The sequence below is a fragment of the Xiphias gladius genome, chromosome 17 (genome assembly GCF_016859285.1).
Source record: "Xiphias gladius isolate SHS-SW01 ecotype Sanya breed wild chromosome 17, ASM1685928v1, whole genome shotgun sequence".
Taxonomy (NCBI): Eukaryota; Metazoa; Chordata; class Actinopteri; order Istiophoriformes; family Xiphiidae; genus Xiphias; species Xiphias gladius.
Genome location: NC_053416.1, coordinates 19387712 through 19404425, shown reverse-complemented (window position 1 = coordinate 19404425; position 16714 = coordinate 19387712). Strand labels below are relative to the sequence as shown.

Here is a 16714-nt window from a genome sequence, read left to right as displayed (position 1 = left end):
GAGAGAATAAATGGCCGAAATTATTTTATTTCTACACAGAAACCTGTTCATTTTAGAGGTTGAGAAGTGCTTCAGGAGCCAGCAAGCTCCAAGTGGAGCTATTATATGTCATTGCGTTATTTTCCACTTCCCCTCTTTTACTGCATGCTAAATAAAACTGATAAGAGCTTGCCACAAAAAAAAGATAATAGCTTCATTAATATTAGCAAGGTGATTACACATGCTGCCCATTTGTCAGCTCTGTGATGCTTGGACTTTTTAACATGGTATATTACACAACAAAATACTGAAGCCAGCCCACAGGAAAATCATCTCCCTCTACCCCTTCTCTCTAGCACACACAAACACACACACACACACACACACACACACACACACACACACACACACACACACACACACACACACACAAAATAAAAGGTGGCTGGCAATTGAGTGCTGTGCAAATGGTGTCACAAATGATTTGTTCTTGGCCCCACACTACTAGCTAACCAGTCCTGAGGCTCGTGGGTACAAACAAGCCCCAAGAATTTAGAAGTGAACATTAATCGCTTCTGACAATGGGCCTGCACTGGTTGTAAATCTTTGTCACAAAGACTTACACTCAGCATCAAATCTTGTGTGGCTTGGTTCCATCAGTTTAACACTCGTGGTAACAGAAACATATTTTTACGGTATCTATTCACCATGAGCTAATTATATACTGACAAAAAAAGTTTACAGGGTCTCAATTATTAACTGTTAATAAAACAGCGTGCAATAGACACACTTTGAGGTATTTCATTCATTCATTCATCATTTTCACCGTATGCTAAAGTTGAAAAAAAAAAATGCAAACCTCATGGTCAGTCCATACTGACGGAAGCATTTACGTAGTTTGCAATACTTTAATGTAGCTTGAAAAACCCACAATTTTTTCAGAATTTCTCACATAATCTCCTCCTAAAATACTAATAATCCTGCTATTGGAACCTCTGATTTGAAGCAGTGAGTACAAAAATATTGAATAATAATGTAAATCATCTGGAAAATCCACTTCATAATTAGAAGAACAGTCACCTCCTCCATTATTATTCATCCATGCTGCTAATGCAATGATGTCAAAGGAGGAAAAAATGCAATTAAGTAAACACAGCGAATCATTGTTCTTTTCCTAAAATTGCACAAAAAGAGAGCAGAGCACTGATACACATTTTGATAACAAAATGCAGAGTGATAAAGAGCGTGATACCATGTCTCTTTGAAGAAGCAATCAGAGATTAAAGTGGGAAATTATGGACGGGTATATGTGCTACAAACGGAAGACAACATTTCTTTAATACGCTCTGATGAAGGTTTAAATTATTTAACATGCCACGAAAACTCCTTTCATTGTATAAAACTGAAAAAAATGGGATTTAGTCAGTCAAAAGAACATATTTAACATTCACAATCTACTACACATTTCACAAGCAAGACAACATTTGTATTTAAAGTTAAATGTTTCACGACACTATGAAATGAGATTGGATTAGTGGAGCGCCTGCAAGCATGGAAATCAAAAGCTGAGCTTTGGGTAAAAAGATTTCAGCAGTGCACTGTGCCATCAGTGTCCTGCGCCGCTTGCTGACTGTGCAGCCATGGACATACAGTCACAGTGTGCTGCAGCCATTTCATAGTCAAAAAACATCACTAACACAATTGTATTTAAGGCCTTCCAGAGCACATGTAAATTGACTCCCACAACGCTAAGTCTGAGTCAAGGGCACAATGCAGATTATCTCTTCATGCCAAAAATGTGTACAAGAATAGATTGCACTGACAAAAAGCCAATAACTTACATGTTTGCACATTCTCAAATCTATTTCAACTGTATATTGTGGATTTTCAGCTGCATGTGGTGAGAAATTATTTATTCTAAACTGTACCATACACTTCCATTACATTTCACTTTACCTCTAGAATGTCATAAGGAATAAGTGTAATATTGTTTGAGATGAGTTGTTTTTCTTGAAAAATAAATTTGAAAATCATCTACCACATGAATTAGTGTTGTAAACTGTTCATACAGATATGTTCTGTAGTCTCATTAACCCAGCGTGCATCTATGTCAAATTTTTGAAGGGCTGTGTTATTGAAAGTAGTTTGGCAAAAGCATACAGTATCCCTGAATTTGTCCAAATGCGTAACTTTTATTTTATTTTTATTTTCAGGCTGGAGTGGAATGATTTCAACTTTGGAATTGAATCACATTTCAATCTCAGTCCCCATTAATCTCATTGTTATCAAAAGAAAAAAAATGGAGGTACTACTAAAGAAGAAAACACTCAGTAAATGAAATCAGTTCATCTCAGTTAAAGAGATCTGTTCCAAACTTTCAAACAACTCATAACGGAAATTCGCTTAGGTACTGCCTTATATTTATGATTTCACATGGACGTATCATAGGCTGAGAAAGTCCGTGGTGCCTTCACCATACTAACTCAGTGACTGGGATGACTAACTTGTTGCATGTGCTCTGGAGAAGCCACGGAAGAACAGAAGACAGGTAAAGAAAACAGTGGAGTTTCGTGCAAAACAGCTTTAACCCTAGATGCAAAATACTGCATGATGGTGTATGATGATGCTGCAAATGTAGCGGAGGATGGTGTTAGATACAAAATTATTCATAAAGACAATTATGCAGTATTACCGCGGGTCTGTAACACTTTTGTTTTTCATTTGAATCATATTTTACAAAAGCTGTGAGGAGTGCAGTGAGCAGTCTACTCTCTAAGTATCCTGTGTGCCGTCGGTTTTTGCAAAAAACCTTCTTGTTGCTCTGAAGGAAGAAAAACAAGCCCTGAAATCTCCAACAAGGGCAACTGTGTATAGACCCTTGGCACAAAATAAAATTAAACAGAATGAAACATCGGGGCCATCCTTTAAGCATAGCTTTTATCGGAGATGTGTAACACAGACATGGATTTCCATTCTCTTTAGAATTACTTCTCCTCACTGTGTTATTGTGAACAACACTGGAATACTGCATTATTCTCTCTTGTGGTTGAAATCAGTGAGGAAAAAAAACTGGAGAACAAGCATAATGACAAAAACAAAGGATGCATTTTTCCATTCTCACGTTTTGTTCTTTCTTTTCTGATATTTTGTCACCATGTCCTGCAAACTGCCATAAGTGTGGAAGACACCAAAAAGGGAACAAGTAAAAAGAGAAAGAGAGAAGGTGAGATATATAAACAACAGTGAAAAAAGAGGCGAAAAAGAGATAACAGCAAATAAATAGTTTTACACTTCCACAAACACATAAAATAGCTATGCATTGCAAAGCAGTGACTTGGTAAATCAAGACATGCTGTTGCTGGGCGCCTCCTCAAACAGAGCTGGTGTGTGTAATGTCTTCCTTCTCGAGATCTGTATTATTGCAGTCAGTGTTTACCTCAGTGAGCTCAGAGCTAGTATAACCCTCAACCCCACTGCAAAGAGGGAAGAAGTACCCAAACAGGGAAAACCAGCTCACAGACGAAAGATCAGAGGCAGGGAGCTGAATTAAACCATGTGAGAAGGATTTGGGGTGGAAACGGAGTGTAGTATGACACAGAGGACAAAGGAGATTGGAGAGAAACTGATGTAGGAAGATGTGGGAAATAGAGAATGAAAAGAATCAAGTTGTGATTGACAGGCTACTAAAAAAACTATTTGGCAACTTTCTTGCAATTTCTGAAGAGAACATGATCTCACTACAGTATAGTATCCCCTGATGTACCAAGCATTCATTACAGACTGATGCGAGGTAATAGCATCTCCCTTTGCAGAAAATGAAAGCTGTTTTGTACCTGTTGATTATGTCATCATTGTCATCACTCTCCATTTCATCCTCAATAGCAGCCTGCAGGTCACCTATCCTCTTGAAGGCCAGCTTAAGGTCCACTTGTAAGCTCTGATTTGCCGCCTCTAAGCTCTCGATGTCCATTTCCTGGTGAATGGATCACAGCACAGAGGAAGTGGGGTTACCTCCTCTAGTGTAAACTCCAGTAAATCGCTTCAAGCCTCCCAGCACCCGAGGCCTTACCAGCTCGTGCTTCTTCCGGCTCGCCTCGCCCTCCTTCTTGGACAGCTCTCCCATTTCTTCTTTCATGTCCCTTATCTGCCTCTGCATTCGCTTATTCTGGTCCTTCTCCCTGTTTTCTGCAGCAATGCGTTGGTTTCTGTCCTCTGTCATCTTTTCGAGATTCTCTTTCAGACGACCCACCAGGCTCTGTGGAGGAAACAAGGTGAACTGGGTGAGCTTGTTCTAACAAGGTCACATATGGACCAATGAAAAACTTTTAAGCTAAATTTTTTCCTTTGTTCTGCATTAACGTTTAAATGTTTGTTCCTATCCCACCATATTTGGTTTTGCTTTTAACACTGACACTAGCACTAAAGTAAGTTCTCCATTTCTACCCACTACTCTTTTATTTTTTCCAAAATAAAAGGGCTGTAACCAGTGCATATGAGTTTCAAGCAGCAACGAAAAGTATGAACCCTCATTGGCTTTCATTAAAAATGTCCCCAGCCACACCTGACACAATAAGCTATAAATTCAAGTTATTGTCAGTTTTGAGGTGCTTTTCAGCAGTAAATGCATACACACACTGTTAAGTTGCAATCATATTATATATATGAATAGATATAAAGATTGAGCCTTTAATGCACGTAAAAACATTTGTATTTTACTTGGTACTGTCCTAAATTATGAATCAAAATATATTTATTCTTTGGTGTATTATTTTCTTAACAAGAACCTATGATATAGATATGGAGCTATGCAAAGGGACAGCATTTCATCTCCGTCTTTTAATTTGGATTTATAGCTTCCAAAGCCTGTCTTTCACATTTAGCAAGACAGAATTATCTCACCTCCAAGCGTTTGATCTGTGTCCTCTCATACTCCAGCTTGGTCTCCAGCTCACGGATCTTGGCCTCCTGACGGCTGACGAGAGACTTTTCCACCATGGACTGTTCTTGGAACTCTAGCTGGCTCTGCAGCGAATGAAGCTGGGGGAAGGACACACACATACATACAATTAGACAAACACAATCACTCCCTGTGGAGCAGCACTCTTTGCACACCTCCTTCTTGACTGTCAGGTTCAAACAACCTAAAACAGATATAAGCACAGAAATGAGGCAGGACACAGAGTGGTGAGGTTCAACCCGCTCTGAGTTTTTCAGCCCCTACCTTGCTCTTTTATTTCCATACAATCTCATCTGAGGAGCAGGATGCTCCCTACCCGCCCTCACGGGTCAAGGAACAAAACAAGGGAAGAGGAATATATCTTATCTTTATCATTCTTCTAACATTTCCTCCTGTTTATCACATATTTGCTCATTTCTCATATCACTTTAACAGCCACTTCAGTGGATTTTCAGCTGTAAGATCATTTTTCATGAGAACAAATACATTTACACTCAGAGTTTAGTTAGACATAGCTCTCATCATCATCATCTCCATAGTCCTCAGGATCGAAGAACACATCAGAGAGATGATTCACCCAGAAGAGTATACGCTATGAGTATACGTTTATGCGAAATCTTGTTTCATAGGTGTTATCGCAGAGAAGATGAGTCGCTGAGAGAGAGATCTGATGTGTTATTAGGATGAAACGCATAAACATCGCCCCAAACATTGAACACAACCAACAGATGCTAGACTCAAACCCTGCAGCTACCTGATCGATCAATTTGTATTCATCAGGTACTCCTTCTCCTCCTATAGCATCAATATAGGTTGGGTCTTTTGTTCTGAACAGAGGCTTCTCACCGATCGCGTTGGTGAGCAGGTCTTTCAGCGTCAGGGATGAACTTCCACTGGTAGTAAGAGCGTTTACCAGTGCACAGACCTGATGAGTCCATGGGAAAACGATCTCTGATCGTGCCTGTTCACTGTTGCTAGGTGAACGGTGTGGAGACACCATGAGTGAACCACGGAACCTACATCCTCTGTTCGAAAATCGGTGGTGCCGCTTTCTGCGGTAAGTGGATAAGCATTGTCCCATGCCTGACAGTCTGGTCTTACAGTTTTATTCCACATTACATCTATTACACAGGATTGAGTCATTGGTGCTGGAACAACTTGTAGTACTGGCCTAATATCATCCAGTTGTTTGCTGACTCAGTAATTGGTCATACTGTCCTGTTGCTGTTGGCTCTGTCAGCGGTTCGGCTGCCATTTATCAGTTATAACTTAGTCTACGCTACCACCTTTTACCTTTTCTGAGGTGCCAAATGTTTCCGCAGCCAGGATGAATCTGTAGGCAAAATAATATTACTCCAGTCATTTTACATCAATATAGGCGGTGTAACCCGCCCAATGTCTTGTGGTATAGGATCTGGTGTTGTTCCGCCTATAGCGGTCGGACGATCCGCAGGGATTTTTAACATAGACATCCGCTCCTTCTGTCCTTCGCGTTATAAGTTGAAGTGATTTTGACTGTTTCAGTACTATTTATGCTTTTCGGGAGGTTCCCAAAAGTACCATACCAGGGACATGTTACAATAATTGATTTATAGATTTAGCGGCTTGTAATTTCTTCTCTGAGTTTCAGTTTAATTTCTGTTCAGTGTCCTCGGCCGCAATGACGCGTTTGCAGTGTGTTTTTAATGCTTCTGATTAGCACCCAGTCGCCTGGTTTCACTAATTGTGGTACCTGCAAAGAGACAGGGGAATCTTTTTTGCTTTTCTAGCATTTTGCGCATGTAATCAGCCAAATTCATTTCGGTGTCTGTTTAACTTGTTATGTTTATGTACAATTGCACTAGATCAGAGCATTGAGTCCATGGTCTGCCTGTTTCTTCCATACATTGGATGATAAGCGCCATGGTTCCTCGTCGTGGGCGCAGATTCCCTTGGATTATATTTAGCACAGGTTAAACATGCTCTGCAATAATTTTTGAATAGGAAATGAATCCATAGGTTGTATATTTTTGTGTACCTGTCTACCTATCCCTCCTGTTGATGGCTCAAAAGTGCTGCCCATTTGTAGAGATTTTTTTTTAAGATAGGTTTATTGTTTGGTCATACATAGACGCCATCGCTTTTGTGGCTTTTTTATCTGCTAGTGCATTTCCTAGCGAGACAGTATCTTTCCCTGGTGTGTGTGCCGCATTATTGATTTTAGCTGAAAACTCTGCAAGCGCCTGTGGTCTTAATTTATCACCGTGCTGCTGTGCGAGAACTGAGGTCATTGCTTCTGCAGTCCATTTCAACTGAGATGTCATTTTGAGATCTTCCTCATACATCATTTTACTCAATGGTGATGTTATTTCAGCATAATTAGTAATTAGTTAAGCCTAGGAAGGACATCATTTGCTTTTTTGTTTGAGGTTTTTTTCTGTCTTCCACTATGGTTCGCCCTCCTCGTTCAAATTGTGTCCTAAGTACTTAACTTGTTTGCACATCTGTAATTTATTTTGCTCACTTTGTGTCCCTCTTGTGCTAGATGTTTCAACAGACTTTCACAGTACCCTTGTGGCAGTCTAAATGACTCTCTTTTCGATTGGTATGGAGAAAAAGGCATTGCTGATGATCTGGTCTTAATGTATTCCCATCCTATAGACGGTGCTTGCTTTTGACTGGGAATATAGTATTGTTACATGGGCAAACATCACACTAAATTATCACACCATCAGCAATTAAATCAGATATTACAGGTATTATTCCTTCTCTTGCATCTGGTTTCATTTGGTCTGATTTGAACTGGCAGTGCTCCTTTTATTAAACCAACATCAGTGGATCCCTTTGACCACAGCTCTACAGGAATTGCCTCCAACAGGCTTTCTTCTTCCTGTGTTAGCATTAGGTTTCATTCTGAGTCTTTTGCATTGGAGTGTAGATGCACTCCTTCTTGGACTTGAATGGTCCAGAACAGGGCTTTCCTGGTCAGACCAGTTGAGTCACTGTACCAAGTGTTTACTGCTGTTGCAGTCCAATCAGTTGCTTGCTCGCCCTGCTGCACTATTTTTCCCAAATCTTTCCAAGTTTTGGTTTTGTCTTTGTACAGAGAGATGTGTGGAGGCGTCCACATTCTGAGTAGTTTCCCTACTCTGTCTGTTAGTGTGACGCCTGCAACAGCTGTATTCTCTGCATCTGAGTACAGATAACTGATTGTGACTGTAGCAGGGGTAACTGCAGCCAGTTTTTCTCATACTCTGGGTCTGGTCCAGGTGCGTTTCATTGTGATGTGCAATGCATCATCAGCCATTGCATTTTCAACTTTTCTGATTGCATTTTTCCCTCTGCCATCAGGGCTGTCCCTGTTTTCTGAGGTGGTTTGTTAGGGATGTCGAGTGAGTAATAGTGATAAGGTTGACCTATCCTCTGAGAACAAAAATGTTCCTTGAGCCAATTCTTCTTTTCGTACAACAGCCATGTGACCCTCTTTTGTCGGAACCAATGCAAGCTCCAGCTGTAGTAGGCCATCTCGGCCTAGGAGATTTACTGGGCAGTCTGGGAGTATTAGTATTGATAATTGTTTGGATCTCTAATCCAAGCAGGTTCTGATTGTGGTGCGAGGGTCAAGCGTCATTAGCACATCTTACTGACACCTTTTGATCACTAGGTGAGTAATTTGGAAATAGTTCTATGCAGGTTGTTCTGCAGGCTCCAGAATCGCATAGGAATGTAACAGGTTTCCCATTTATCAACAATGTTATCTCTGGTTTTGTCTCGTTAAGGGATAAAATCTCTTGTAAATTTAGTTCCACCTCCTCATCACTGTTTTCCTCAGCTTCCAAGGGAGGCTCATTTCCTGGATCATCTAGTCATGCTGATGAATTGCTGTGCCCTGGGCATTCACGTGCCATGTGACCTTCTCTGCCACAGTTCCAGCATTCCATCCCAGAGCACTTGTTTGCTTGTCTATACCATGACCTCGGCTGCGATCTATGAATCCTCCTTTAAAACCTCTTCTGAAACCTCCCTGAATCCCCTCATCCTGATAGAAGGTTTCAACAGATGACTTTTTTCCTTTTACCTCTAGTCACTTTCTCTGCGTGTAATGCATGACTTATGTACTCCCAACGTCCCTGTGGACAGGTTTATGTAGTGTTTCTGAACCCATCCATGTATTCATGCAGTGCATTTTCAACTGCTGTCATCATCACCATTGTCTTCTAAACCGCTATGGGTTCTGAAAACAATAGCCATCCTGACTCTATAGTCATCAAATGACTCATCATCTTTTTGTTTAACCCTGCCTATCTCTGTGTAATTGGCTCTTCTCTGAAACCAAATCTTCTATGAACTGAGTTATGTCTTCTCTATGGAACTTCTATCATTGGATATTCATCTATAGTCTCAAATGAGGGGGTGCTGGCGGAGTGGGGAAAATAGTTTTCCTAATTTTGCTTTATGTCTTCAGTGAATGTCCTCCTCTTTCTCTGCCCTTTGTGGCATCTGCCTCCTTTTACCACTACACGCTCATCATCTTCTTTTCTGTGAAACATAGTTTTTTTATCATCTTGTGCGTCACGCCGTATTTTCTCTTGTAAGACTGTAATCTTTTGCGTATTCAGGCTTCCATAAATGAAATTTTTTTATCCATTTATCGAGATGTTTGGTATATTTTACGAAATTTATCGGACTCCGCCTTTACCTTTGTTTAACGCCTAAAGCCGCTACCAGTGTGTACTTTTACGTTTCTCTTTCTCTGACCCACGCCTCCTCTTGGATTCCCGCAAACCTTTAGACTCCAACTGGAGAGCCCTTTTAGCACAGCCTGCTGTGTGGCGGTCTTTCAGCCGCCTACCCTTGCTTTTTATTTCCATAATTCTTCTAACATTGACCTCTACTTTTCCACCTCCTCTTAAGTGAGGACTGTGAAATACTTTGTGATGTTATGTGTATGTATTAAAACTAAGTGAATGTTCACTTTTTCACCCTTTTTTTGTAAATTTACTCCATCATGGTACATGTAAATATTGTGCATCGAGTCTGAATAATGAGCTCTAGATAAGCCCCAAATATAACACAAATGGTCAAAAGAAAAGCTTGTGGTTCAGGCTCAATAACACCGAGTCACAGTAATTTCACAGGCTTTGGGAAAGAGCTGAGCTTCATGCAAAGCACGTTTGTTCCATCTAAATCGTTTTCTCATGACTGATAAAAGGAAAAAAGATACGTCACAACAACTCCAGCCCGCGAGGCAGCATGGCACCTAATGAGGGAGTTTGCATCTAAGACAAGGAGGATTTGGAGTTCTTCTTTGATATTACTAGAGAAGCCAGCTTTCCCTCCCTACTGGTGATGAGATAACCACTTCAAGGTCAGACGCTTTAGATGGCTATCACTACCTTCTCTGGCAGGCTTTAACAATGCCTTACAGCTTGCTGTGTGTCTCTAGTGTAGCCAAAAATATTCTGATGGGTGGGTCGTGAGTGGACCAAAGCTTTGGCTCGTGCATAGCTTAATATAACAGAACCAGGGTCTGCTGTTGAAAATGGCAATAGCTCGTGTGAAATTTGAAATACATTCTGTTCAAGGCAGATGGTTTGGTTTGTTTAGTCTACTTCATATCAGCGTGTATAATGTGCACGCAAACAACACACACACACAAAAAATCAGCTTCAAATTCATTTAGCACACAAATGCATCAACAAAGAAAATGGGCATGCATTAATATGTGACACACATGACATGTTGGATGTTATCCTTCATCAGAAAAACACTATCATTATGAAAGCACTATTATCAATATAGGCCTAAATCAAGTCCATTAACCTCTTTATGACATGAATCCACATTTATGCTGAGCCTCAGCCATTTAGCTAACAACTCAAGCACAGTACACAGTCACTAAATCAATCAGCCCAGAAAGAGGCTAAATCAGATGCTAATGGAAGTATGATAAAATGCTCTCAACAATATTAACATGATGATGTTTAGCATGTATAATTTTTACCCTGTTCACATTCTAACCATGTTCACACATCTTCACGTGTTAGCAACATTTTCCACTAAACACAAAGGACAGCCGATGGTGTCAGCAATGTCATCCGTTTTACAAGTACCTGGCCGTGAACCAAAGCATTAGACAAGTTCAAACTTTTCACATAATCGTGCCGCTAAAACTAAAAGTTCAGGGATGACCAAAGTTGTTACAGTTCATCCGTAGGGGAACATGCATGTGAAGCACAACCACAGATTTCAAGGCAATCCATCCAAAAGTTGTTGAGATATTTCAGATAACTTTAAGCTTTAGGCCTACAGTTAAGAACAGCACTTCACATAAATCAGACCATTATACAGTTTAGAAAACCATATCCAGAGTTTGTAGGAGACCTCAGAGATAAAATAATCTCTAAAACATATCTTAATAAAATTTTCCTTGATACTAATGACAAACGTTGGGCATGTGCATTAAATGTCCTTCTTGACAATGTTTTTCATGATCTCGCAAATTCTTCTGCAGTGTGCTAGCCTTTTCACAATTATGTGCGATGTGACTGGCCTGTGCATGGCTTGGTAAGCCTTTAACTAACATGCCAATGTTGGTTCTTTGTACACACAAACACAACATTCACCTGCGACAATGGACGCATGTTGTTTTCATTCAAGTATTATGTTTTATGTACTTAGTGTATGTGATGGTATAACATCTAAACAACAGCAAAAGTAAAACAGGACAATAGGAATATATACATAATTTAACCTACATATTTATACATAGATAGGTAGGTTTTTTTTTTCACAGTGCAAACCAAAATAGTTATACTTGGATTGACACGCAAAAGGTGCACAAATCAATGGCACAGGGCCACTCATCTTTACATGGTAGTGCACTGGGTGTGTGTGAATGAACTCAGTTCTGAGTGTTAGTTATAACGACCTTTTCATGTGTCATAGTAAAATGGCACCTTCAGGGTTTTTCAGTTGATTGGAATAATCATATGAATCCAGCATAAAATGGTCAGTATACACTAATAAGATTTTGCCAAAGATTTGGCTTATCATGTTTTATCACATCAATAGCGGAAGCATCAGATGAACAAACAAACAACCATCGGACACTGTTTTCTTACATATTTCCAATTGCCATATTTTCATTTACCTGGACATGTTCTGATATTTTAAAATAAAATGATGCACTGACATTGGAGTGACAAACAAAACCACAAATTAGATAACTCACTGACACAGAAGCTCTTGTATCAAGTTGACAGGTAATCATTGGAAGGACTAGAATGAGTGCTTTAATTTGATGTAATTGCTTAAACCATGGAAATGGGCTGCTGAGTTTATGTACATGACACTTCCTTTAAATATGAGTAATGACAGGCAAAAGAACAATTTCTCTCCTTCACTCTAAATCTTTGCTGATTCCTACTATTTAAATGCAAATTGCTTTGGGAAATTTTGGGGAAAATTTTGGTCACAATAATCAGAGAAACTGTGAAAACCTGAGGTCTAATCAGAGAGCAGTGTTGAAGCAGCAGGCAGGTTCCTGACAGGCAGCTACGGTGCTTTTGAATACTTCTTTGTACCTTTTCTTGGATCTCCTGCTTCTCCTTTGTGGCCTCCTCCAGCTGGGCCTGTAGGTCAGTGATCTGGCTCAAGTCCCTGGCAGACTAGTACACACACACACACACACACACACACACACACACACACACACACACACACACACACACACACACACACACACACACACAGAGATACAAAGTCAAAAGCCAGAAAATTAGGGTACATATACATGTGTGTGTGTGTTTGTGTGTGTGTGCGTGAGAGAGAGAGATTAGTGTGATTGTCCATGCAGGCTTCAATTATCAGTGAAAAAAAATATAACCTTTTATGTAAATGGTTAATGAACACAATACGTCTGTGCCAAATAATTGGTCACGTGATCTGCTGTAGAACAGATTGCATCCCCCTGACTGCAGCGCACACACTGTTTTCAGAGGGGAGTATGTCCTCCACAACACAAAGCCCCCATAACTTACACATGCAGAAAAGAACAGAATTTGAATGTCGATGTTAGAAGTGGTATCCCACAACGTTTCAAACTAAATGAGACAAAACAAATACAAAAAAATGAAAGGAATTATACTATTTTGTGGACAGTGTCATCCATTTCCTTCACATGGCTAATGGCCAGAGTTTCCTATCTAAGGGGGGAAGTCTTAGCATTGATAAGAAGGAACTTATAAGACATTTTCAAGGCTTTTGAAAAGCTTGCTGGGGTGTTAGGCAGGATGAGTTACCTGGGCAACTGCAGCCTTGTGTTTTTTCATCAGCTCATTCATGTCTTCCTGATCCTCCTCCATACGAGACTGCAGGTCATTCTTCTCTCTCTGTAGACGGCTAACCTGCTCCTCCAACTGAGGGACAAAGAAAGAAGGAAACACACACTTTAGTTTAGAATGACAGGATTTATTCATGAGCTGTTGAATATGATAAATGGTCATTAGCTGGCCAGGCTGTGGCAGCCCTGGAATCTCATCTAATGGCAATGAAACACAATCTGGACAGGGTTCTGGCTGGAGGATAAGACCAATTGAAGATAATCAATTGGCTCATTTATGCAGGGAAAAGTGCAGCCAGTGCAGCATACTGGTGATGTCCTATTAGGAGTTCATCCTCTGTGTTCAGGAGGGAGACTCAGGCCCTCAATATGCAGTCTCTAATCTGAGACATTTACAAGACCTTCCCTTGCCATAAATGCAGCAATTAACAAGCAAAGCACAGGCACACAGCACTCTGTGTGTCATCCCCAGAGATACAAACATCCTCAGTCTACAAGTCTGAAATGCATGCAGGCACTACTCTCATGAGACAGCCATTAATGAGCAGAAGGGGAAAAAAAATTTCAACAAAGCTTATTTATCCATTAGAGCATAATGTGAAAAATCAGACATATGCCAAAGGGCATTTATTATATTAATATCCTACCATGGCCTGATCATGTATGCATATTGATGTTAGAGCCCTGCTGCATTTTGAAGAGTTCAAATTTGATAGGCACAAGCCTTCCTTTAATTAAATATTGTTTGTTGCTTCTGGTTTAATTTGCGCATCAAAAGAAGGGCACAGAAACATTTACACAAACAATTTCTTTCTTATGAACATTGTGAAATGAAAAAGGGTAGGTTTATTTCATTATTTAGAAATGTATGATATTATACACACTATTGATTATGGCACAGAGGAACAACATAGAAAAAATCTAATGTGTTAGAAACATATGCAGAACTGACTGGCATTGGAGCCCACTCAAGTGAATGATTGGAACCCATAGCAAAACAGATAGATCAAAACTCACCGACATCTTAGCTTTGACTATGTCCTCCATTTGGATATGCAAGTCCTCTATGTCAATCTCCATGCTCTTTCGAGCCTTCACTGCTGCCGCACAAGTGAACTCTGACTCCTCCAGCTGTGAGAAACGGGAGGAAAGAAAAGGTAGGGAGGTAGGAGATGAGGGAGAAAATAAGTAGGCCAAGATCAAGGATCTATCCTGGATATTCAGAGGACAGAGGATTTATCAACTTGTGCATGTTTTAAACCAAAATTCAAAGCCACCAAATTTCAAAAAGTGTGTTCTTTGTTGTATCATTAAGCATATCACGGATTCATACTACAATCTGCTGAGGCGCAGCATAGTGTTCAACAGAGTGGCGTACTTGATTTTTGAGCTGGGCGATCTCTCGCTTGCTGGGGGCGTTACTCTTCAAGTGGTCCAGCATAATCTGTGCATCTGCCAGCAGGACTTTGGTTCTCTTCAGGTCTTTCTTCAGCCTCTTCTCTGTCTCCACATCCTTCTGGCTCACCTGAAGGACAAAACACTTCTCTCTAACCAGAATTGTTACACATACTCTCCTCACCTCTTGAGATTCAAAAGCAGTTTCTTTCCAATCAGAAGAAGTGGCACCACACTAAATCCCACACACGTAACTGCACTGACAGAGACCAGAAGCAGAGTGGTGGAAGTACCTGGTCCTGGGCGTTCAGCAGTTTGGACTCCAGCTCCCTTCTCTCGCGCAACACTTTCTGCTTGTCTTCATACTCCTCCTCCAGCTGTACCTCCATCTGTTTCAGCTGCAGGACACATGCACAGTGTGTCAGGATGCACAAACAGACGATCAGTGGTAAACAGAGTCAGACATAACATACCATCAACCATCCTGTTAGACATGGCTGCTCTAACACATCAAAGACAGATGGATGGATGCCCCCTGAGCAGATCTGCTAGCTTCTAGATCCACCAAACATAGCTTTGAAAATAAAATCTTTTATTCTATCAAATTCCATTTTTTTCATATTTAACATAAATACAACTGCAAACACTATTTGTATTCTAAGTTGTATTTATTTTGTTATCAAGATGCATCTACCGTGTTGCGTGGATGTAAGACTTTTAACAAATTTTGAGATTGCTGTTTCTCATCCATGGTAATGAGCGACAGGCAGCCTCCGCAGTGTATAAAGCCTAATTTGTGCGTTCTTCTGATGAATACAGCATACTTGTATACAGAGTGGGACACATTTTGAAAACAAACATAAATCTGAAATAACCAATTCAACAACTTAATAAGATGGGCTATGCAAGAATCTCTGAGTACAATGAACTTCAACACTCATTCGTGAGTGTTCAAGTGTGTGTTTCTCAGGGCTTCCTTGAGCAGGCCTGATTAATCGTTAGTTGTTAGATAGCAGGACTATGTATAAGAAAATTTTGAATGAGCAACACCTACCTTCTTACTGCAGGACCGCCTGATCTCCTCTACATCTTCATCCTTACTATCAATTTCTTTAGAGTGGGTCTGCCGCTGTCTCTCCATCTCCATCTCAAGCCGCAGCTTTGCCTGAGCACATGACAAGGACACACACATTTAACAACACGTTAAGAAATACAGAATTTAAAAAGAATTTTTGCTTTTCTTCCAAAATTAGATATTTACTATTTATCCAAAATGAGAGACAGATTCTTATAAAAGGATTTCTTAAAAAAAAAAATTAATTTGAAAGGATATTAGGTTAAAAAGAAGATTTTTCTGGAGTTTTAGAACTTAAAGAATTACAATTTAGAGGTTAAGACCATGTGTAGCATTATATAAGCAGCATTTAGCAAATTCAAATTCAAAATTCAAATTGTCCACTCTGGTATGAAATACTACATCTGCACCACCCTCTACCTGCTCCAACATCTGGATGGTTCCAGCCTGTTCGTCCAGCTCCTCTTCCTGGTCTTTCACCTTGGCCTCAAGGTCACGAAGCTGCTTCTTGACCTTGGCCAGAGAGGCTTCATCCTTGGACTCCTGGGAGGACAGATCCTGGAGCTCTGCCTCCAGCTGCTGCACCTTCATATTTGCGGCACACAATTCACTGTCCTTGTCCTGCAGGTGGAGGAGACGCAGTAAAGTGCACATCTGGACCAGCCCAGTTATGTCATACAGAGAGCAGAGACCAAACATGTAGTCCCTGAGAGAAGACATCAGAGTATCTGGAGTATGTTCTGTAAAATAGCTTACCTGCAGCTGCTGGCGGAGGTTAAACATCTCGGCAGTCATTATGTCTTTCTCTCGAGCCAACTTCTCCCTCTGGCTCCTTTCTCTTTGTACCTCAGCCTGGGCCTGGTTCTGCTCCAGGTCAAATCTGGAAATCACATACACGGATACACACACACACACACACACACACACACACACACAAACAAACACACACACACACACACAATGATAGACAGCTCAGCAAAATGTT

The 16714-nt window shown here is 40.4% G+C and overlaps 1 protein-coding gene across 6 annotated transcripts in view; it reads right to left on the bottom strand.

The window, feature by feature from the left end:
• LOC120802421 (unconventional myosin-XVIIIa-like) overlaps positions 1 to 16714 on the bottom strand; it is a 65645-nt gene that overhangs the window by 8586 nt on the left and 40345 nt on the right. For 5 of the 6 annotated variants that reach the window (XM_040150217.1, XM_040150219.1, XM_040150214.1 and 2 more), the window contains 12 exons: positions 16486 to 16609; positions 16150 to 16350; positions 15709 to 15819; positions 14948 to 15052; positions 14638 to 14784; positions 14277 to 14390; positions 13219 to 13335; positions 12502 to 12585; positions 4879 to 5016; positions 4049 to 4234; positions 3813 to 3952; positions 3101 to 3145 (listed from right to left, as the gene is read on the bottom strand). In XM_040150217.1, coding sequence (XP_040006151.1) covers positions 3101 to 3145; positions 3813 to 3952; positions 4049 to 4234; positions 4879 to 5016; positions 12502 to 12585; positions 13219 to 13335; positions 14277 to 14390; positions 14638 to 14784; positions 14948 to 15052; positions 15709 to 15819; positions 16150 to 16350; positions 16486 to 16609 — 1512 coding nt within the window. The remainder of the gene's footprint in view (positions 1 to 3100; positions 3146 to 3812; positions 3953 to 4048; positions 4235 to 4878; positions 5017 to 12501; positions 12586 to 13218; positions 13336 to 14276; positions 14391 to 14637; positions 14785 to 14947; positions 15053 to 15708; positions 15820 to 16149; positions 16351 to 16485; positions 16610 to 16714) is intronic. The other variant, XM_040150215.1, reaches the window with a different exon arrangement.